This window comes from Macaca thibetana, chromosome 1 (genome assembly GCF_024542745.1).
Source record: "Macaca thibetana thibetana isolate TM-01 chromosome 1, ASM2454274v1, whole genome shotgun sequence".
NCBI classification, from domain to species: Eukaryota; Metazoa; Chordata; class Mammalia; order Primates; family Cercopithecidae; genus Macaca; species Macaca thibetana.
The window spans coordinates 7101649-7125385 of record NC_065578.1 but is presented as its reverse complement, the minus strand read 5'-3'; the positions used below and the strand labels follow the sequence as shown (position 1 = coordinate 7125385).

Here is a 23737-nt window from a genome sequence, read left to right as displayed (position 1 = left end):
CTGTCCCTCACCGTCCTGCTGTCTCGCACTGTCCCACACTGTCCCTCACTGTCCCACAGCCCCTCACTGTCCCACACTGTCCCTCACTGTCCCTCACTGTCCCTCACTGTCCCTCACTGTCCTACACTGTCCCGCACTGTCCCTCACTGTCCCTCACTGTCCTGCTGTCCCGCACTGTCCCACACTGTCCCTCACTGTCCCTCACTGTCCCTCACTGTCCCTCACTGTCCTACACTGTCCCACACTGTCCCTCACTGTCCTACACTGTCCCTCACTGTCCCACAGCCCCTCACTGTCCCTCACTGTCCCACACTGTCCCTCACTGTCCCTCACTGTCCCTCACTGTCCTACACTGTCCCTCACTGTCCCTCACTGTCCCTCACTGTCCTGCACTGTCCCGCACTGTCCCTCACTGTCCTCACTGTCCCTGTCCCGCACTGTCCCACACTGTCCCTCACTCACTGTCCTACACTGTCCCTCACCGTCCTGCTGTCCCACACTGTCCCACACTGTCCCTCACTGTCCCACACTGTCCCACACTGTCCCTCACTGTCCCTCACTGTCCCTCACTGTCCCTCACTGTCCTACACTGTCCCACACTGTCCCTCACTGTCCTACACTGTCCCTCACTGTCCCACAGCCCCTCACTGTCCCTCACTGTCCCACACTGTCCCTCACTGTCCCCACTGTCCCTCACTGTCCCTACACTGTCCCGCACTGTCCCTCACTGTCCCTCACTGTCCACTGTCCCGCACTGTCCCACACTGTCCCTCACTGTCCCTCACTGTCCCTCACTGTCCCTCACTGTCCCACACTGTCCCACACTGTCCCTCACTGTCCTACACTGTCCTCACTGTCCCACAGCCCCTCACTGTCCCTCACTGTCCCACACTGTCCCTCACTGTCCCTCACTGTCCCTCACTGTCCTACACTGTCCCTCACTGTCCCTCACTGTCCCTCACTGTCCTGCACTGTCCCGCACTGTCCCTCACTGTCCCTCACTGTCCTGCTGTCCCGCACTGTCCCACACTGTCCCTCACTCACTGTCCTACACTGTCCCTCACCGTCCTGCTGTCCCACACTGTCCCACACTGTCCCTCACTGTCCCACACTGTCCCACACTGTCCCTCACTGTCCCTCACTGTCCCACACTGTCCCACACTGTCCCTCACTGTCCCTCACTGTCCCACACTGTCCCTCACTGTCCCTCACTGTCCCACACTGTCCCACACTGTCCCTCACTGTCCCTCACTGTCCCACACTGTCCCTCACTGTCCCACAGCCCCGCACTGTCCCTCACAGCCCACACCGTCCCTCATCATCCCACGCTGTCCTTCACTGCCCCACACAGTTCCTAAGCGTCCCTCACTGTCCCTCCCACGCCGCAGGCCCAGTCGAGAGAGGCTCCCTTCTCCCCCTCCAGGGCTTCCTCGGCCCACACGGCCAGCGGCGGCCCGCGGAGAGGGAAAAACGCACAATCTTGCCCGGACCCTGAATGTATGGGAAATCCCGCGCGAGGCTCGATGTGCCCTCACTTCGGGCAGGAACGGCGTCCGAGGCCCAGGTGGCCGCGGGCTTCTGAGGAAAGCTCGGCGTTGAGAGGTTCCCGGGAGTGCCGCACGGCTCGGGCAGAGGAGCGGAGCTGCGGCCGCGGTCAACCCGGAGACGCCGCCCCGGACACAAAGCCGCCTCCCGGCAGCGCCGCGCTACGCCACGGTGGGCCCCGCGCAAACGCCTCGGCCGCGGCATCGCCCCTTTAAGCGGCGCGCGCCCTGATTGGCTGCGGGAGGAGGCGGGGTCGGCCGCGGCGACCTCACGGCCAGGGGCCTATGCTATATATAGAGGCGGCGGCGGCAGCCGCGGCGACGGCGGCCCATTGCGAGGCAGTTCGCTAGCGGGAGCGCGAGCCAGTGAGAGGCGCCTGCGCGATGTCCGGGCCCCTGAGCCCGCGGCGCTGAGCCAGCCGGGACGGACATGCGCGGGAGGGCGCCGCGGGGCAGCCGCCGCTCCTCCGGGGTAAGGGGCCTGGCGCACTGACGGGGTGGGGAGGGCCACGCAGCGCTCGGTTCCCTCAGGGGCCCCCGCGCCGGGTGCTGGGATCCAGGCGGCTCCCCGACGCGAGGGCGGGGGCGTGGAGGGCGCGGGGAGGGTCGCCGCGACGCGGAGTCTCTGGGACGGAGGGAGGGGCCGGCCGGTCGCTCGCGGGCTTCTCCTCATTGAGGTGTGGAGGGCGGGACCCTCCCCGGCGGCGCAGCCCGGGCCTGGGGACGCCGCGAGGTGCCGGCGCCCGCCTTCTTCTCCACGCCGGCCGTGGTCGCCGCGCGGCCCCTCCGCTGGCCGGGGCCATGCACCCGAGCGCCCGGGACACGTCCCCGCACACCGGGACCGCTGGAGCGGACGGGGCTTCGGGAGCGGCGAGCTTGAGAGTCCTAGTCCCGCCGCCTGCGCTTGCGGGGTGGCCCGGCGGGGATGAGCGTCTTCGGCGCTAGGGGCTTGTTTGATTTTTTTTTTTTTTTTTTTTTTCGTTGTAAAAATCGGGGTTGCGTTGTCTTGTTGACACCGTGTGCCCGTAAATCCTGTCTTGAAAGCTGGGGTGGGAGGCTCGGTGATTGCTTGCGGTGGTTGGTACCGGTTCTCTTTGGCGGTCAGCCCCGGTCCCTCTGCCTCGTCTCCCAGCGACGATGGTAATGCCGAAATCAGTATTTAAAAATTCGTCTAAGCTGTTCTGAACTCTTCCTTCTCTCCTAGAAACGTGATTCTTTGCTCTGAATGTCTTAAGTACCGCTTTGAATGGAATGGGACTGCAGAATTAATGTGTTCAAGATGCGAATGCTTATTGGGAATTTGTGTATTTATATGTACATCATAGCCCTGTACAAATTAGATGACTCCTTAACCGTGAATGGTGCTGTATTGGTGCTTGCTACGTCTTTATTAGGATTTCATCATTGCTTGAAAGAAACCAGTCTCTTACCTGATAAAAATATGAATAGATTGTTAGTCATAAACTTAAGTCAGAATGGAGGCTGTAGCTTTAAAAGAGATGTGTTGGTGACTTGAGGTACACCTGCAACACAGGTAGGGCAAGACTGGTTTCTAGGCAACTGTCAGGGGTGAAGAGAGGTGAGGTTAAAATGCCTTTTTTTTTCCCGTCCAGAACAAATGTTCAACCTTTTATAAATGTGTAAGAATGCAATGGGTACGCATTTGTTGAGACTGAACACCCAAGTTCACTGTACCTATTTTTTTAACTGCATTTCTTTTCTTACGTTTCTGTAATTACAATATACAGTTTTAAGTGAAATTTTATTTGAACAGAAACCAAAGACGGGCTAGGTATCCGCAAATGACCAAATTTTGCAAAGACCAAAATAAAAGAAGCTGGTTTCTTGCTAACATGCTGGCTGTAATTGGTTACCAATATGTTATCAAGCAAGCTCTTTTCCAGATATTAGCAAGTTTGAAGAAAAATAACAGAGGATTTAGCATGGACTTCAGAAACTATTTGTCATTCCCTTCACTTCAAGCAGAGGTTTTTTTTCACCTGTGTGTTCCAGGTGACACTCGATAATAAGTGATAGAGGTCTTGGACTAACGATTTATAACCTGACAGATATATTAGATTGTAAACTCCTTAAGGGTAGGCACTCTGCCTTGTATAGCTTCTATCTTATGCAGCCTTGCACATAGTTGATGTTGATAAATCGTTGCATGAAAGCATGTTTTACCTTTTAAGGCTCAGCAGGACTGGACCAGTCATTGATAAGGGTTGGAAAGCAAATCTGTTTAATTTTTTTTTGATTGTTATGAAATGTCTGAATTATTCATACTTTTCACAGGTAAAACTGTTGTTTCAATCATCGGTTTTCCTATTTGCAGTTCACAATAAATCCTGGTCACTGTAAGATTCAATTATGCTTGAGTTTTTGTATGAAGTACCTCTTGACTGCTGCTTCTCAAAAGTTGAACTAGATAATACTTCCTTTCTGCTGAAACTAATGGTAGCTTTTCAAAGCAATTTGCCTAAATTACAGGCACAATCTAACATGCTTGAAACTGACCTGATTGTCTGCATACCATCAGATTGCTTTAGAAAGGAGCAGAGGAGGGGAAAGGAGGTGCCAAGGGTAATTCCAGGAATTTGAATGGCATAGGCTCCCTCTACCAGAGAAACAACTCTGCTCTTAATCTAAATAAATTTGAATTGGTACCTCATCATCTGGATACATTTGGATACATTTAGCATCCTTGGCCGGTGTCTGGGTTTATAAAAGCTAATGAAGAACTCCCTTCATAAACGCAGTCCAGTTGTGGCATTCTGGCATTGTTCACACAGCATAAACATGTGCTTTGTAAAGGTAGACGAGGCGAATGAGTTTGAGGGTCCTAAATGTAAGTTACTAGTTTAACAATTAGTTTTAAGGTAGGGAAAAGTTAGGGATTCAGATTTCAGAAGGTGGCAGGGAGGATTCTGAGAATTGAAGTCTTTGTTGATACTGTAGTCCAATTCCTTACACCGTAAAATTGGGCGGTGTTACAGAAAGACCACTCTTCCAGGTCTCAATGAGTGTGTCTTTAAAATGTGGGGCTTTTGTCCAGGCTCAGTGGCTCATGCCTGTAATCTCAGCACTTTGGGAGGCCAAGGTGGGGCAGATGGCTTGAGCCCAGGAATATGAGACCAACCTGGGCAACATGGTGAAACCCTGTCACTACAAAAAAAAAAAAAAACACACACACAAAAATTAGCTGGGTATGGTGGCTCATGTCTGTAGTCCCAGCTACTCAGGAGGCTGAGGTGGGAGGATTGCTTGAGCCTGGGAGGCAGAGGTTGCAGTAAGCCAAGGTCACATGACTGCACTACATCCTGGTGACAGAGTGAGACTCTGTCTTTAAAAGACAAAAAGAAACCAAAAAATGTGGGGCTTTGGCTACAGAAATGGAGCCCTTTTCAACCTGGAAACAATAGGAAGGTAAGGATTGGAGGACATTGTCCAAAAGCTCTTATTCAATACCCCAGATGTGAAATGGACTAATTACAGATTGTTTTTTAAACAACTATTCGCTCAGTAGAATTGTCTTCTGACTCTTATCAGGGCTGCCTCTTTTTCAGCCTTTAGATTTCCATTGTAAAAGTCACCTACTCAGAGAGGCCTTCCCAAACCACCTGTGTAAATATATGTTCCTATGCCGCCTCATCCTATTGCTGTACCTGCTTGTTTCCTTGGAAGGTACCTCCATCTAAAATTGTTTGCTTGCTTGTCTATTCTCTTCCTCCCTCATTAGATGGAAGGCTTCTTCAGGCAGCAACCATATCTCTTTCACCTCACATGGTATCTAATCCAGAATAAGCACTTGATAAATATTTGTGAAAAGAATTAATCCTTGCCCTCTAAGAATTTTTGAGCTGAATGAGCACTATGAGTTGAGTTTCTGTTCCTGCCTCTGCTGTTGACCAGCACTTAAGTCTTGAGCATTTAACTTAACAGTCTTTTGCTTCAGTTTCTCCATTTATAAACAAGAATGTCACAAGGAGATATGAGGTTGTTGCCTAAAATGAAGATACTATAGAGTGGAGAGGTAGTGAAAGTGTGGGGAAAATGCTGGAATATAGGACAGAAGAGCCATGATAGCCTTTTTGCTTATAGCAAGATATTTAACCTCACTTTGTTTCCTCATCTGCAAAATGGAGATTATAATCCCTGCCTCTTCTTACAGGGATGTTGTGGGGATCAAGTGAGATAATGTGTAAGAAGGTGCTTTGTAACGTGTAGAGTGCTTTACAAATATAAGGTATTCTATTATTAAATTCTGGATTTTACAATACAGTGTGATTATAATGCCATCATTGGGATCCATGCTGTGAAAGTGTATTAAAAGGAGGCCCGTTGGGTATATGTAGTAACCCCTTATTACGAGTAAAAACAAGACTTGTGTTATATGAAATAACCGTGTCATAAAGAGTTCTATTATGGTGGGGCATCAGTGTATCATTAAAGATTGAGGGCTTCAAAATAATTGAAGTGGTAAAAGAATGTCAAACTGATGCCTTAACCCACCCTTTTTAGAGGATACATAGGCCAGATCTACAATTAATAACTTTTAATAGGAGAATTTGAGGGAGTTGAAGTAAAACAGGAACTTTCATAGGCTACAGGTTACCCAAGAAAAACTATTTATTACCAGTAAATCCAAAAAAAGGTATCTGTGCTACCCTTAAAAGTTGAGCATTATACTCAGTTGGATCCTATTTCGCCGGTTTAAAAAGCTGTAGGGACTGGAAGAGTCAGTGTGGTGTGTTGGTGAAGGGCCTGGACACTGAAGCCGGGCTGTCTGGTTGAAGTCCTGGCCCCATTGCTCACCAGGTTTGACCTTGAGCAAGTTCTTTAACTCTGTGCCTCAAGTAAGTGAGAGTAATAATAGTAGCCCACCTTACAGCATTGTAGAGGATTAAATAAGTTAATACACACAAAGCACTTAGAACCATGCTTGCCTGGCAGTTGTATGTCCAGTGAATGTTGTTATTAATGGTTTTATATTAATTGTAACAATCTGGAGTTACCATTGGATAACTTAAATGCTTGTTAAATAAATTTGAAGTTTTAAAGACTTGCGTCCCATCATTAGACCATTGTGCTCGTTGTCTTTAGATTAGAATTTGCTTTTATAATAAAAAATAATCTATTGTGTATATGTCAAAAAAATAATATTTTTCTCCCCTCTGTGTGTATATATAGTTACTGATTGTGCTACTCTGTAGGAAAAATACAAAAGACAAAAGAATATATTCCTGCTATTCTACTTTTCTGCTGTCACACTCAAATTGTGTAGGAGGCTGAAGGGGGTGGAAAGACTGGATTATGGTAGTTGAGGGAATGGGCTTTTTGTTAATTTAGCTTTTTTTAAAATACTTAGTTAGAAAGCATTCTGAATTATTGAATAAATTATGTCATTTATTTTTTATTTGACAGTTTGAAGATAAATTATTTTCTCTGTTGCCTCTTATTTCACCACCTACAAATGGTCCATTATGTTCTGGACATGTTTAAGAGCCTCTGAGGAATGGAGCTGCAAACACAGACACAAATGTTCATCTTTGCCACACTGAACTACATTTTAATATTTACTGAAGCCATCAAGCTTTTCTTGAATTCATGCAGGAGTATTTTAATTACATTAAAATATGACCTTATTTTGAAAGTCATCTATGTTTTTAATTTAAAGGCTATTACTCTTTACCATTTACCATGGTAGAGAGTACAACTAAGGAAGTTTTCTTAACTTGCCTCCCTCTTTCTTTTCCTACCCCTAAATCATAGGCTATTAAAATGAAATCTGGGGCGGGCGCGGTATCTCACGCCTGTAATCCCAGCACTTTGGGAGGCCAAGGCAGGCAGATCACCTGAGATCAGGAGTTTGAGACCAGCCTGACCAACACGGAGAAACCCTGTCTCTACTAAAAATACAAAAATTAGCCTGGTGTGTTGGCGCATGCCTGTAATCCCACCTACTTGAGAGGCTGAAGCAGGAGAATCACTTGAACCTGGGAGGCAGAGATTGTGGTGTGCACCACTGCACTCCAGCCTAGGTGACAAGAGCGAGACTCTTGTCTAAAAAAAAAAAAAAAAAAAAAAAATTGGTGGGTTTTTTTTTTTTGTTAATTTCCTCACAGGTGATTATTTTAGACATTTTTAAAAATAAACATGCAGAGATTGGTCTATTTGGGGAGGATCTAAAATCATGGAGTTTGTCATATTCCTAAATCAGTTTCTTTTTATAAATTTTGCCTCTAAATGTAGTTACCTTATTATCTTCCCTGGTTATGGAAGTACTTAATGTAGGTGATTCTTAAATGGAACTGAAAAGACCATTTATCACCCTGAATAAACAGAAATCAGGTTCTAGAACCAGATTGAAAGGAGGAAATTACATCACACTCTTAAATAAGGAAGCACTGGGCAGAACTGGATGAGTTGTATGACAAAAATGTGCCCCTCCTCCTCCCATGGATGGCTTCTGAGATTTATTAATGAGATCTGGTGGCCAGGTAAGCAGATCTAGGTTACTGCCTTAAGGTAGCCTGCATTTCTTTCTTTTTCTTTCTTTTTTTTTTTTTTAAGCAATTTCAAAGAGACTATCCTCAAGCTAAAGGCATGTGATTTCACCTTAATGAAGAAAGTGCAGTGTGCTTTTGGTGTAACTTTTTTAGCAAAATGAAAGTGACCTTAAATTTAGCAGTAAAAACACAGTCTAGAAGGAATAGTATTTTAAGAGAAGGCAAAACACTGTTTTCAGAAAGTACCCCCCTCGTTGCTTCAAGTAAATATACTGTAACAGAAACCAGTTTAGAAAGCTACATTGTTAACCACTGAAGCTTACAATTTTTTACTCAGTCTACAAACTATCTACTTTGAATTCTGGAAATGAATTTCATAAAAATTCCTTCCTGTTACATATCCTAAGCTTGTTACATTATTACTGGGCAGTGGCCTCACTCCAGCACTTAAGGATTAAGTTTATCCTTACTGAGCTCTTCACTGACACACAGTGTATGTGAATCTTTCATGTCATTACTTTCTAAAAATGAGATGGATATTTTCTCAGTATCCATTTAATAAATAATAGACATGAATGATGCCAAGATTTACCGGGGGAAATCATAAATCGGACATCAGTTCTGTCCTGGATGATTTGAAGAGTGGAATGGGAATTGGGGCCCAGCACAGAATAACCCAAGAACGGAGCGCCCTGCTCTGGTGTTTCATGAAGGGAGAGGCTTCATGGAGAAGGGAGGGTAGAGTTGACCTTAAAGGATAAATTGAATTCTGACAGATTTGGGGAAAATAGAAATGAGCTTGAAAATATAAATTAGGTTTATATTGTAGAGGCCTTAAATGCCAGGCTGAGGAGGTTTTATTTAGGAGCCTTTGAAGGTTTTTTGAGCAGCAGCAAATCTCAGTTTGAGCTGTTGTTAAGGAATATTGACCTGGTACTGGTGTATAGAATAGGTTGCATATTTCCAGACCCCAGGAAGAATGATGCCTGTGAATGGAAGGGTAAGATTTGAGAAATCATGTAAAAGTAGTCTGTGGAACTTGGCAATTGAATGTACATGGCCTCAGGTCAAAAATGGTGCCTTGAGAAGTGTGATCCTCTTAGACCCTGAACTGGTTTGAGTGGGGAATGGAATATGAAGTGAAAGGAGGAGTTTGGTTTGTAGAGTCTGAGATGCCAGAGGGCCATTCAAGTGGAAAGATAATCACCAGACAAGAGGAAATGCAAAGCTGAAGCTTGAGCCAGGCTGGAGTCATTGATTCAGGAGCTGTCTATGAGTTGAAGCTATACAAGTGGATTAATAAAAGGATAACCTCAAGAAGCAAATGATTTTAGGGCTTCTTTTTTTGTTGAATTTTAAAAAGAATCAAGTTATGTTAACAGGAAAAGGTGGTTCATGTCTGAAATTTGGTATTTAACTGCATTTTAGACCCACTAAAAAAGCTAAAAATAGTTGATGAAGTTTGGAGAAGTCATGCCTAAGGTTATTCGGGTCATTGTCTAAACCATGCTGCCTGGATTCACGTTCGCTTTCCTATTTTTGGATTCCATGACATAATTCCATCTTGTACTTTTTAGATATTGATTTTCCCACATAGGTACATTTTTGCAATTGTTTTCCTCTAATGAGTTGTAAGACAGATAAGATGTGAAAAATTGCAGCATTAAACGTCACTTGGGAAGAGTTTGTTTCTTTTTAGCTTGAGGTTGGTAAAATGGATTTATTTACTCCCCCTCCTTCCATTTGCACTGAATACTAGAAGGTTTTTAGAGAGAGAGAGTTTCAGGTGGTTTCATATTCTCGGTTTACAATCTGAGGAACATTTTTTTTAAAAGCTTGCTTCCAAACCTGTAGCACATTGCCCTTTTTGAGTCTACGGTTTGAAGTTATTTTCCAAAAGAAGAGAACATGGCAGTTATATTGCCCCCCTCGTCTCCCATGCTAGCAAGTAGGAAGTTCGGACAGTTTCATAACATGGCCCATTCACAATTCCCCATTGAAATTTAGAGGCAGGTCACCTTCTATGAATACACAAAGACACTATTGTGGTCAGAAGTGAGCTGGCTTAGTGAACACAATTCTTTTTATACTAAAAAAATTTTTTTCTTAAGAAAGCTAACAAGTAGGTGATGGAAACAATGAATAAAAAATAACTTTTTCTAGAACGTATAAATAATTTTAAGCGACCATTGAAATGTAAGTTTAGAATTCCAAGGCAATTTCTGCAGAGGCGATAGTTACACAATCATTCTGTTGAAAGCTAAGATGTAGATGGCATTAGGAGGCTGACACACAGTAATTACTAGTAGTACTTGTTGGCTTGCAGACAGGTGGGGGTTGGGCCTCCAGAATCCCCTGCAGCATTTTCCTGTAATCGGGATGAGCGATCTTCAAACGTGTGCTTTCAAACTACTTAAATACCATATTCTTCTTCCTATCTTGCCTTTCATTTTTATATTACCACAGATACTTTTCTCATAGTCTTGCCAGTGCTTGTAGAATGCTTAGAAAAAGCTTGATAAACCACTGGGCTAAGTACACAGAGGGAGAGGTTGGAATATTTTAAAATTGGTTTTTAAATTTTTTATAGCTTGATGGTAGATACACATTTGCTTCATTTAAGTAATCTGAAAAACCGATCCTCAAAAGACCTCTCAATAATTTAGAATTCTTAAATGACAGAATGTTTTATCATATATTTGAGAGACTGATTTAAAGAAAAATAATGCTTGACTATCTGAAATAATATTTTAACCCTATCATAAAATCTGCCAGATAGAACAGCTGACTGGAAGGGTAAAATACAGAGAGCCAGTCATTGGATCCCCTTCTCTACTTTGTTACTGAGACCTTGAACCTGTAGAGCATTACTCTCACTGTGTTCCTTTCTAATGGGAAAATAATAATGGATACTTGCAGAGTATTTTTTAAAGGTTTTTAGCTTTAAAAAACCCCTGTGCCTCACACAATGTGTATATTGAGTTGATACTGATTATGATAATTAGATGGTATTATACAATCATTCATTCAACAAACATTCACTTACTGAGCACCTACTACTGTTCCAGGTACTGATCGTTAAAAGGTGATTGAGACACAGCCTCTGTCCTGAGCTTACAGTCTAGTAGGAGGTGACAGATTTGTAAATAATAGATTTGAAGTTACTGAGCAAAAAAAAAAAAAAAAACCTGTGTACCTCTCCCCCACAGCAAATGTGTCACAGTCATCTTCAGTCCTTTGCACAGTGCCCAGCACACAGCTGTGCAGATACTGTTTGCACTAATCCCTTACTAATATTTAGTAAGAGAATGAGATCGTGTTAAAGAGTGTACATGTACATGCCCCAAAAGGGGTCAGTGTTATACAGATAATTGACAGATAATATCCTGGTGCCTAAGGAAAAAAACCTAAACTTACCATAAGTAAACTTGGCTATCTGAAGACAGCAGAGATTGATGCTGACTAACACTTACATAACGAATAATAAAAAAGGAAAATGAAAAGGGGGCTGTAGGGACTCCAGACCTGTAACATCTGACAAGGGGGATTGGGGGTCCTAAAGCTGAGAAACTAATTTAAGAAAAATGTACTTAGCCTTTGTTATCCATGCCTTGCAGCTAAGCAAGATGTGAGTTACTGAGTATTTCACAAAGGAGAATGTAAAGAATGTACCTTTAAGTTTGTCTTTAAAAGGGAGGGAGGAAGCTGTCCCAGGCTTTTACTGAAGCTCGTAATCTTGCAGAACTTGATTTTTACAGGATAATGGAAATTAGTATCTTCATATATTACTGTTTGTTCCTTGAATAAGTAGTAACTGGAGAATTTGTCTTCCCATGGCCAACCCTGAAATACAAAATCCAAATAAATGCTAGACCCTGGGGTGGTCAGGTGCCAATACTGTAGAAACTCTTACTTAGTTTCAGCATTGGGTTTTAGTGAATATTCGTTCTGTGGCATAAAATACAATTACTTTTTTAGCTTGGGAAAAATAAGCGGGATTCACTGGTGCTTCATGCCCAGTGCAGCCGTAACTTAGAAGGCTGGTTTAATAGGTCAAGGGAGGGTCTGTGTGCATTGCCAAGTGAGTGTGATTTGTTGTGCAACTATCAGGCTCTGCAGTAGGAGGTCTGCTTTTGCTGGCAATAGATTATTTCTCATTTCACTAAAATATTTCATGTCTTTTGGATTAGCACTTACACAAAAAATCATTTTTAGCGTTTACATGTAAGTATCCTCATGAGACATAAGAATTAGTTCAGTAAGAATTAAGTGAAAGTCCACAACTAATTTTTTCTATTCAGCAACCCCCCCCCCCAAAATTCTGTCATAATATGCTTTGCTGTAATTTATCCTGATGGAGGTATTTCTGAATTGTTTTCTTTATTATCTCATCTCTTCTGCCCCCTAGGGAATGAAAGCTACTGGTTGATTTTAAAATGCATGGGCCTCACAGGTTTGGAGATGTCCCAGAATAAGGCACAATGTCAATAGCAGGAGTTGCTGCTCAGGAGATCAGAGTCCCATTAAAAACTGGATTTCTACATAATGGCCGAGCCATGGGGAATATGAGGAAGACCTGCTGGAGCAGTCGCAGTGAGTTTAAAAAGTAAGTAGAGGATATAATGCTGCTGTAATCTGGATAAATAAGCGACACTAAAATGAGAGAGGCTTTGATTGCTCTTTGTTTATGACCAAGGTATCTTCCTCTCCTTTCAGCAACTTTTTAAATATTGACCCGATAACCATGGCCTACAGTCTGAACTCTTCTGCTCAGGAGCGCCTAATACCACTTGGTATGTATTCTGAAAATCTGATCACAGTAAGCATTTGAGAAGATCAGTCTGGATTCAGGTTAGCTTGTCCTCCAGCATTATTTTTTAAATGAGGAAACCTGAACTATTTCCAACAATAGCCTGACCCCTAGTGGCAACAGATTCAGAAGATAACTGTGTTTTTCTCAAGCTATTGTACTCCACTGCCTTCATTCTGAGTGACTGAGTCCTAAGTAGGACTGGTCATGGACATGTGATCTTCCAAAATCAAGAATTAGTTCTCATTCCAGCTCTGATGCATACTTTACTTCATGAAACCTTAGGCAAGATCTCCTACCTTTCTTACTAATATTGAATGCATGTTTGACAGTAATAGATGAAAATAGTATAAATGTTCCTCAAAACTTAGAAAATAGTATTTTTAATGTGAATATTTTGTTCCTTGTATCTTTGTCAAGAGCTGTTTGTGAACTGAACACATTGCAAGCAAGTCCATTCACTCACGATATTATGATGTGCTAGCAATAAGGACTTTGTCTTATCTCATTGGTACCCTGCGTGCCTAGTATGGCCGCATGTCTTAAATGGCAAGGCTGGTGCAGTATGGTATTCATGTAAATTATATGCTGTTCATCTTCCGCGAATTTTGCACACGTCACAGAACTTGCCTGTGATGTGTGGGTGTGCACTGTGCACATGTCCAAGAGAGATAGAGGAGATAGTTTGTTCTTTGAACCACACCATATGCGTTAACAATCTTCTGCTCTCTAATTACACCTGTGGTTGTTGCATGGGTGTTCAGGGTGACAACAGCCACTCAGGAAGAAAGCTGGGGAAGCATAGGTCGCGGGGGTGCTCTCTCCCTCACACAGGTGGAGAGAGGATTGTTGATCTTTTACTAATATCTCTTGTTCATTCCAGGGCACACTTCCAAATCTGCTCCGATGAATGGCCACTGCTTTGCAGAAAATGGTCCATCTCAAAAGTCCAGCTTGCCTCCTCTTCTTATTCCCCCAAGTGAAAACTTGGGACCACATGAAGAGGATCAAGTTGTATGTGGTTTTAAGAAACTCACAGTGAACGGGGTTTGTGCTTCCACTCCTCCACTGACACCCATAAAAAACTCCCCTTCCCTTTTCCCCTGTGCCCCTCTTTGTGAAAGGGGTTCTAGGCCTCTTCCACCGTTGCCAATCTCTGAAGCCCTCTCTCTGGATGACACAGACTGTGAGGTGGAATTCCTAACTAGCTCAGATACAGACTTCCTTTTAGAAGACTCTACACTTTCTGATTTCAAATATGATATTCCTGGCAGGCGAAGCTTCCGTGGGTGTGGACAAATCAACTATGCATATTTTGATACCCCAGCTGTTTCTGCAGCAGATCTCAGCTATGTGTCTGACCAAAATGGAGGTGTCCCAGATCCAAATCCTCCTCCACCTCAGACCCACCGAAGATTAAGAAGGTCTCATTCGGGACCAGCTGGCTCCTTTAACAAGCCAGCCATAAGGATATCCAACTGTTGTATACACAGAGCTTCTCCTAACTCCGATGAAGACAAACCTGAGATTCCCCCCAGAGTTCCCATACCTCCTAGGCCGGTAAAGCCAGATTATAGAAGATGGTCAGCAGAAGTTACTTCGAGCACCTATAGTGATGAAGACAGGCCTCCCAAAGTACCGCCAAGAGAACCTTTGTCACCGAGTAACTCGCGCACACCGAGTCCCAAAAGCCTTCCGTCTTACCTCAATGGGGTCATGCCCCCAACACAGAGCTTTGCCCCTGATCCCAAGTATGTCAGCAGCAAAGCACTGCAAAGACAGAACAGCGAAGGATCTGCCAATAAGGTTCCTTGCATTCTGCCCATTATTGAAAATGGGAAGAAGGTTAGTTCAACCCATTATTACCTACTACCTGAACGACCACCATACCTGGACAAATATGAAAAATTTTTTAGGGAAGCGGAAGAAACAACTGCAAGCGCCCAAATCCAGCCATTACCTGCTGACTGCGGCATATCTTCAGCCACAGAAAAGCCAGACTCAAAAACAAAAGTGGATCTGGGTGGCCACGTGAAGCGTAAACATTTATCTTATGTGGTTTCTCCTTAGACCTTGGGGTCGTGGTTCAGCAGAGGTTATGTAGGAGCAAATGGTTCTCAATTTTCCAGTTTGATTGAAGTGCACAGAAAAATCCCTTAGATTGCAAAATAAAATAGTTGAACTGTCTGTCTTCATGCGGAAGGTTTAGAGCAGTTGTGAGATGCTGTTATGCTGAGAACCCCTGATTTTGTTAGTGTTGGAAAAAAGTCTTTCAAGTCTATAATTTAAAGATGTGATGGTGGGGAGGGGAGGATGGGGAAGCTTTTTATATATGCATACATTACATACCTATATATAAACTTGTGGTATAACCATAGACCATAGCTGCAGGTTAACCAATTAGTTACTATCTTAGAGTAATATATATTCAGAATAATAAACTCAAGCTGGAGAAATGAGTCCTGATAGACTGAAAATTGAGCAAATAAATGGAAGAAGATACAGTATTGTTTAGATCAGAATCATTTAAAAATATTTTTGTTTAGTAAGTTTGAAGATTTCTGGCTTTTAGGCCTTTTCTATTTTGTTTCATTTATTTTTGCAGGCAGTCTTTTCCATGGAGGGCAGAGTATCCATTCTTTACCATGGGTGTACCTACTTAGGTTAAAAATCATCCCAAGGCCTCATACTTCCAGGTTTCATGTTGTGTCTTGTTGAGGGAGGGAGAGCAGTTTACTTGGCAACCATATTGTCACCTGTACATGTAACACATCTTGAAAAATAAAACGATAATAGAACTAGTGACTAATTCTCCCTTACAGCTCCTGCTTGGTCCCACCCACTGAAGTAGCTCATCGCAGTGCGGGCCGTATTAGAGGCAGTGGGGTACGTTAGACTCAAATGGGATAGTATACTAGGTGCCAGTGTTAGGATGTCAGTTTTACAAAATAATGAAGCGATTAGCTATGTGATTGAGAGTTATTGTTTGGGGATGTGTGTTGTGGTTTTGCTTTTGTTTTTTTAGACTGTATTAATAAACAAATACAACACAAGCTGGTCTTGTGTTGCTGGTTCCTATTCAGTATTTCCTGGGGATTGTTTGCTTTTTAAGTAAAACACTTCTGACCCATAGCGCAGTATGTCTGAATTCCAGAGGTCACATCAGCATCTTTCTGCTTTGAAAACTCTCACAGCTGGCTGCTTCACTTAGATGCAGTGAGACACATAGTTTGTGTTCCGATTTTCACATCCTTCCATGTATTTATCTTGAAGAGATAAGCACAGAGGAGAAGGTGCTCACTAACAGAGGTACATTACTGCAATGTTCTCTTAACAGTTAAACAAGCTGTTTACAGTTTAAACTGCTGAATATTATTTGAGCTATTTAAAGCTTATTATATTTTAGTATGAACTAAATGAAGGTTAAAACGTGCTTAAGAAAAATGCACTGATTTCTGCATTATGTGTACAGTATTGGACAAAGGATTTTATTCATTTTGTTGCATTATTTTGAATATTGTCTTTTCATTTTAATAAAGTTATAATACTTATTTATGATACCATTAGTAATGTTTCTTGCCTAAACTCTATTTATAAAGTGTATGAAGCAATTTGACAGCATTATTATTTTTAAGCACAAGCTAAGATTCTTTGAAGTTTAATGTATTCTTGAAACTCTTATTCTTTAGAATGAAATATAATTTGTGCAATCTTTTTCACATATTATGAAAGTATACAGTGGAATTGAGCTGTTTGTTTTTACCTTTAACAACTGAAGGAGAACTGGATTCTGGGGTTACTATCAAAAACAATTACATTGGGGGGTGGGAGTCCACATCAAGGACAATGTGACAGAAGAAACCAGTTCTGATGTGTAGACTTGGTTTGACTCACTCTGATTTTTAGGACGAGGTCCCAGTCACTGTGGGCCCTTTGGCAGGCTTTGCTTCTTGCTTGCTTCAGGCCACCCAGAGAATCTGCGCCTGCCTTGGCCTGTCACAGAGATGGCAAGTCCACAGTGGACAAAGGGGCTCCTGGCAGCCTTTGGATGGAGGCAGGGGCTTGTGAGGGGGCTTAGTCCCATGTCACCTAGCCCTGTGCTTGGTTCTCTTCACTGTCCTCTGCAGGCTCCTTTATCCCCTGGGAGAGGGTGGGAGCCCTCCACGACCTTCATCGGGCACCTGCACTGTCTTGCCACTCTCCAGAGTGAAGAGTGAGGGCTCAGATTATCTGGGTTGAAGTTCCAACTTCATCTCTTTCTAATTCTGTGTGAGGCAGATTATTTTAAATCCTTGTACCTCAGTTTTCTCATTGGTAAAATGGGCAGAGAGGTGGGAATTATTTTGTGACAACTGCATATAAACCATAGTATCTGGTACATAGTGAGGCCCCATATGTGAGAACTGTTTTTGCCATCTAAAAGGCTGGGTGTCATTTACGGCATTTTGCAGATGAAGAAGCAGGCTTGGGACATTCAGTCAACAGACATTTGTTAAATCCCAGCCCCATGCTGGATCCTGCGAAAACAAATCCCCTTACCTTATGGAATTTAAAGCAGATCATGTTAATTATGATTACATCTTACACTAAGTGCTAAATAAAAAGGTAATGAACAATGGGAGCAATGAGGACAGATAACAGGACCTGTGGGGTGTTAAGCTCTGAAGGGTTAGAATGGAAGCTGAGGGAGGGGAGTGAACAGGGAGGTGTGTGACCAGCGGAGGAAGCTGACAATGTGAAACACCCTGAAGCAGGAACGGCTGAGCTGCTTCCAGAAAGCGGCTGTCAGGAGGAGGAGGGGCCTGGAAAAGCGTAGTGGGTGCCACTGAAAGATCCTAAGCACCAGAGAAAGGTGATGTGATTTAAGAGGACAGTGGTGATTATGTGGAGGACAGATTGGAGAGAAGCAAAAGGAAACGGGAAGACTTAATGGACAGAGGCTACTGTAGTCCTGAACTGAGACAAGACTGCCTTGGGCAGTGGAAATGGAGAAAAACGATTAAAGATACCTGGGAGTAGTAGAAACAGCTAAGTTCCAGATCATGCAGGCCCACGTGCACTGCGCCCTTGCCAAAGAGGCACAGTTCCCCAAGCGCAGAGACTCATCTTCCCGTGCCCTGTCCTGATGCGCTGCCTGACCCAGAGGCGCAGTAAGTCCCTGCTGATTGGATGTCTGAATGCAGCACTTGCAGAACTTTATCTGCCTCTCAGACTTTTTGCCTCTCCCCTCCCCTCCACTACCTTTTCTTGGTCATATGGTCAAGAATATGTTTCATTAGTTCTGTTTGCTTTCCGTCTTACCTTTGTATTTTTACTTGTGTTTGCAAGCACGTACCTTTTCCCTGATTCTTCACAGCCCTGGCCAAGCAAATGTGCCTAGCCGCCATGCCAATGGCACCCTACCACCAGAACACAGCCCCTAGCACCTTCTGCCTGCCAACTTACTCCTCAACCAGCACACAAAGCAAGTTAATTCTAAAGAGTTCTCGTGGCATAGGTCAAGCCCGGCACTTCTGACACCCTTCTCTGTTGCTAAGTAAGGTACCAATCGGAAATCAGCTGCATGTTAGCTGCCACTTTATGCACTGTTGAGTTCTCAAAGATGGTTATGTCACAGAACAAAGTACTGGCCTAAAATCCAGGTTTCTGTCTTGACTTCTCACTTTTGTTTTGTTTTGTTTTGAGAGAGTCTGGCTCTTGTCACCCCAGGCTCCAGGCTAGAGTGCAGTGGCACCAATCTTGGCTCACCGCAGCCTCTGCCTCCTGGGTTCAAGCGATTCTCCTGTCTCAGCCTCCTGGGTAGCTGGGATTATAGACAGGCGCCACTACACCCAGCTAATTTTGTACTTTTTTTAGTAGAGATGGGGTTTCTCCATGTTGGTCAGGCTCGTCTCAAGCTCCCGACCTCAGGTGATCCTCCTGCCTCGGCCTCCCAACGTGCTGGGATTACAGGCGTGAGCCACCACGCCTGGTTGACCTCCCACTTTCTATAGGAAGGATTCACTTCGCTTCCCTGAGCTTCAAGTTCCTTGTCAGTATATGTGAGGGCATGCCAGAGTGCACTGCAGTGCTATGCACACCTAAGAGACTGATTAGTAGGTACCATTTCGTGGCAGCAAACAGAAGTCAAGGATAAGGGGGCTCCTTACAAGTCAAATCAAAATTTGGGTAATAGTAAATGTTGTCAGTATTTTGCTTTTTTGTTTTGAGGCGGAGTCTTCCTTGTCACCCAGGCTGGAGTGCAGTGGCACGCTCTCAGCTCACTGCAACTTCCGCTTCCAGGGTTCAAGCGATTCTCCTGCCTCAACCTCCCGAGCAGCTGGGATTATAGGCACCTGCCACCATGCCCGGCTAATTTTTGTATTTTTAGTAGAGAAGGGGTTTCACCATGTTGGCCAGGCTGGTCTCAAACTCCTGACCTCAGGTGATCCACTCACCTCGGCCTCCCAAAGTTCTGGGATTATAGGCATGGGGCACCGCGCCCAGCCAATTTTGTCAGTTCTTATGCTTCAACAGTCAAGTATGTGATGCCTATCCTCTTGTTTTTAATAAAGTCCAAAAACACACTAATGGAAGTTTAATACTGTTTGTTGCTTATCCATCTCTAGGTCTCAAGAGATGTCCTAACTATGCTGTGAAAAGTAAGAACTCTCTTTAAGAGGATGTTTCTTGGCTGGGCGTGGTGGCTCATGCCTGTAATCCCAGCCACTTGGGAGGCTGAGGCAGGAGAAGGCAGAGGTTTGCAGTGAGCTGAGATTAAGTCATTGCACTCCAGCCTGGACAACAAGAGTGAAACTCCGTCTCAAAAATAAAAAAAAAAAAAAGAGGATGCTTCACTATTAGGGGCCCTAAAGACAAAAAAAAAAAAAAAAAAAAAAAAAAGGCCATAGAGTCTTGTCTTCCAGAACAATTCACAGCTGACTAGAGAAAAGAGAGCAATATTCCTATGTCTACTGGTTCAAGGATCAACATGTATTTTAAGCTAGTCTCTATTTTGGTTCTTAATTTCATCACATAATTAATAGTTTTAGGGTATACTGGAGCTTTTCTCTTAAAAATAAGTAAAGCTCCTAGCACAGTTATGTATTTCATATACAGTTTTTTTTTTAACTTTTCACCTTGATGTAATTATACACTCAAAAGAAGTTACAAAATAGATCCCCTATGTCCATTACCCAGATTCCCCCAGTGATGACATAGAATTTATCAAAACCAGGAAACTGACATTGGCACAATATTCATATAGGATTTTATTTGGAAGTAGTTACTATCAAAATGAACTTAGGTGCTACTTTTTAAAATTAACTTAGAAATTAATTTTGGGCCGGGCGCGGTGGCTCAAGCCTGTAATCCCAGCACTTTGGGAGGCCGAGACGGGCGGATCACGAGGTCAGGAGATCGAGACCATCCTGGGTAACACAGTGAAACCCCGTCTCTACTAAAAATACAAAAACTTAGCCGGGCGAGGTGGCAGGCGCCTGTAGTCCCAGCTACTCGGGAGGCTGAGGCAGGAGAATGGCGTGAACCCGGGAGGCGGAGCTTGCTGTGAGCTGAGATCCGGCCACTGCACTCCAGCCTGGGTGACAGAGCGAGACTCCGTCTCAAAAAAAAAAAAAAGAAATTAATTTGGACTTCTGGCATTTTGTAAAAAGCTAATAAAACTCTAAAAATATGTCAGGCCGGGCATGGTGGCTCACGCCTGTAATCCCAGCACTTTGGGAGGCCGAGGCGGATGGATCACCTGAGGTTGGGAGTTCGAGACCAGCCTGACCAACATGGAGAAATCCCGTCTCTACTAAAAATACAAAATTAGCTGGGTGTGGTGGTATGAGCCTGTTAATCCCAGCTACTCGGGAGGCTGAGGTAGGAGAATCGCCTGAACCTGGGAGGCAGAGGTTGCAGTGAGCTGAGATCGCGCTATTGCACTCCAGCTTGGGCAACAAGAGCAAAACTCTGTCTCAAAAAATAAAAATACATATATATATATGTGTGTGTGTGTATATCTATATATATTAGGTAAACAATGCATTATGGCCATTGTCATTGAAAAGATAAAATTAAGACATGTTAACTTTGATCTGCTACTGTTTCCTGCAAGGTTAATTTGCATTTGCTCTAATAAAAACACTCCTTTGGCCGGGCGCAGTGGCTCACGCCTGTAATCCCAGCACTTTGGGAGGCTGAGACAGGCGGATCACGAGGTCAGGAGATCGAGACCATCCTGGCTAACACGGTGAAACCCCGTCTCTACTAAAAAATACAAAAAATTAGCCGGGCAAGGTGGCGGGTACCTGTAGTCCCAGCTACTCGGGAGGCTGAGGCAGGAGAATGGCGTAAACCCGGGAGGCGGGACTTGCAGTGAGCTGAGATCCGGCCACTGCACTCCAGCCTGGGCAACAGAGTGAGACTCTGTCTCAAAAAAAAAAAAAAAAAAAAAAAAAACACTCCTTTACACTTTTAAGAATTCATGGCCAGGCGCGGTGGCTCATGCCTGTAATCCCAGCACTTTGGGAGGCTGAGGTGGGTGGATCACGAGATCAGGAGTTTGAGACCAGCCTGCCCAAGATGGTGAAACCTCGTCTCTACTAAAAATACAAAAATTAGCCGGGCACAGTGGTGGGCACCTGTAATCCCACCTACTCAGAGGCCGAGGCAGAAGAATCATTTGAATCCGTGAGGCGGAGCTTGCAGTGAGCCAGGTTCGTGCCACTGCACTCTAGCCTAGGCGACAGAGCAAGACTCCATCTCAAAAAAGAAAGAAAGAGAGAGAGAAAGAGAGAAAAGCTGTAATCTCAGGCTATCAGTTTAGTGTGCCTCTCTTCGGCCCATCACCTCTCACCCTGGGAATCCTGAAACCCACCAGGAACCACAAGCAAGTAAACCTGTAGCAAGCTCCCTAAAACAGCATCCAGGAAAACACATATATTTGTTCTTTTTTTCCCTGCTAAAAATGTTGTCTCACTCAGGGACCAGTCCTGAGGAATGTACGTGTTATCAGTTAACTTGACATTTTGCTCTGTTGTAGAAAGGCAGCGCCTTCATTCCTTGGACATAACTCTGGGTCCTCGTCAAATAAACACCCTAGTCATGCTTCATGCCTATTTCTTCATTTTACATTCATGAGGGTTTAGCCCAGTGCCTTCCCCTGAGACTGCATGACTTTTGTACACTCCCCTCTTGTGTAAGTCAGAGTGAATCGTGTCTTTCTGGCCCGAGCCCCAAACCTTCCTTGGGCTAAGCCTCAGGGCTGCCTGGGGTGCAACATGCAGGAAGCTGTGTTTTGTATGTTTTGAATTCCTGGCTGTCCTGATGTTCTTGGATGAACCAGTGTCCTTGTACACAGTGTCTCTACTTAGTGATTGATAAAAGTTCTTGGCTGGGCAGAAGCCAGTTGACAGTTCCTGCAGTTGGGTGAGTCACAGGAACCTCCGCTCACCCGCTCCGGGCTGCAGAGGCAACTCCAGGCACCCACAGCAGCTCAGACGCGTGATAAGACTTGTCTGCACACCACATCATCCCAGCCCAGGAGCCTCTAATTACACGTCTGGTGTTTGCAGGAGCCCAGGTGGCCTGTGCTTCCATGGGCCGAGAACTGTGAAGATCGCAGGGGCTGGGTTCTCACTGCCAGCGCAGAGGCCAGGGTGGGGGAGGCATCTCAAAGCCCCAGTGCGTCACTTCAATACCAATTATAATACCCGCGTTCTAAAGAAAACAAGTCCATTTAATCATGCGCTTCTTGTTTTCTAAAGCACTGCCACAATTTTATCTCCCCATAGACATTTCGAGCCCTTTTTTGTTTGTGTGTTTGTTTCTACATCTCACCTTTCCATTCACCCTTCACAGTACAGGCAGAAACCTACCAGGCACTGCAGGAGATTGAGTGCAGGAGAAAGCAGGATGACGACGGGCCTGAATGGTGGTGTGTTTTCCTCCACACAATGTGGCTTTGTCCTCCGACGTGTCTCACGTGATGGAATCTGGCTGATCTGACTTGCTTGCAGATGTCTGTAACAGCATTAGCAGCTTCCAATTGTCAGGAGTTCGCTGCTTGCCAGGCACGCTGTCGGGCACACTGAAATGTTGTGGGATGGCCTTGGGATCGGCCCTAGAACCATGAGACCTACTTTCACAGAATGGACACTCGTTCAGAGCAGAGCAAGGAAGTCACTGTCACCGAAACCAAAACTGCGCCTGGCCCAGGCCAGTCAGTGGCTGACGGCCGGAGCTGCTCTGTGGGACACTGAAATGCAACATTTGTTGATCCTGTCAGGAACATCATCCGTGTGGGAGGTTTTTGAGGACAGCAGCCAAAAATCTGTTTTTGTTTTTGTTTTCACAGCTATATATATATATATATTATTATTTTTTTTTTTCTTCCACGCTTAGTTGATGCTGAATCAATTCGACGGTTCCTTTTGCAAGAATCCACAAACTTTAACAATAATAGTCATTTGTCATCTGGCAAGATGAGATTGAGAAGATTCTCACTGAGAAACTGATTTACCCAACTGAAATGTTCATTTAAATTTTTTTTCCTCTAAAACCTGGAGTACTCATCTGTGGATGACTTCTACTCGTGTAATTTTTTTTCTCAAATTGGATAGTTAAATGATTCTATGCATTTAGTAATCACAAAAAGTCAGTTTTATGGATACGGTTTTCTCTGAACAGTTTTGGTATAGACAAAAAGAGGTGTTACCATCCACCCGGCATGCATTATAATTCCGTCCTTGCCTAATCCCCACCCAAATGCCCATTTACGTCTACACAAACTCATTCTTTCTGAATCATAAATGCCACACCCTCAGTTGCACATAAAACTTTGCCATATTATGTATACATCAGTGTGTACGAAGACAAGTTGTGGCTTAGAA

At 44.2% G+C, this 23737-nt stretch overlaps 2 protein-coding genes across 3 annotated transcripts in view; one reads left to right on the top strand and one right to left on the bottom strand.

Annotated features, from left to right (window-relative positions):
- Positions 1-11257, bottom strand: part of SLC45A1 (solute carrier family 45 member 1) — a 339320-nt gene extending 328063 nt beyond the window's left edge. Inside the window, exon 1 of the mRNA XM_050788252.1 lies at positions 11250-11257. The gene's annotated coding sequence lies outside the window, so the exon portion shown is untranslated. The remainder of the gene's footprint in view (positions 1-11249) is intronic.
- On the top strand, positions 1816-16421 carry ERRFI1 (ERBB receptor feedback inhibitor 1). 2 transcript variants are annotated; one of them, XM_050788564.1, is made up of 4 exons: positions 1816-2016; positions 12462-12659; positions 12770-12846; positions 13747-16421. In XM_050788564.1, exons 2-4 carry the CDS (start codon positions 12535-12537, stop codon positions 14931-14933), a joined length of 1389 nt encoding a protein of 462 aa, XP_050644521.1. In that variant the 5' UTR covers positions 1816-2016; positions 12462-12534; the 3' UTR covers positions 14934-16421. The 2 variants fall into 2 exon arrangements, with proteins under 2 accessions (XP_050644521.1, XP_050644524.1); XM_050788567.1 differs by lacking the exon at positions 1816-2016 and having other exon boundaries at positions 2482-12659.
- The last annotated feature ends 7316 nt before the right edge of the window (positions 16422-23737 follow it).

Excerpts from the sequence above, each read along its gene's own strand:
- ERRFI1 (XM_050788564.1), top strand. The coding sequence starts at position 12,535 with ATGTCAATAGCAGGAGTTGCTGCTCAGGAGATCAGAGTCCCATTAAAA. Across the intron at positions 12,660-12,769 it reads AGTCGCAGTGAGTTTAAAAA|CAACTTTTTAAATATTGACC; the intron begins GTAAGTAGAGGA and ends CTCTCCTTTCAG. Across the intron at positions 12,847-13,746 it reads GGAGCGCCTAATACCACTTG|GGCACACTTCCAAATCTGCT; the intron begins GTATGTATTCTG and ends TGTTCATTCCAG.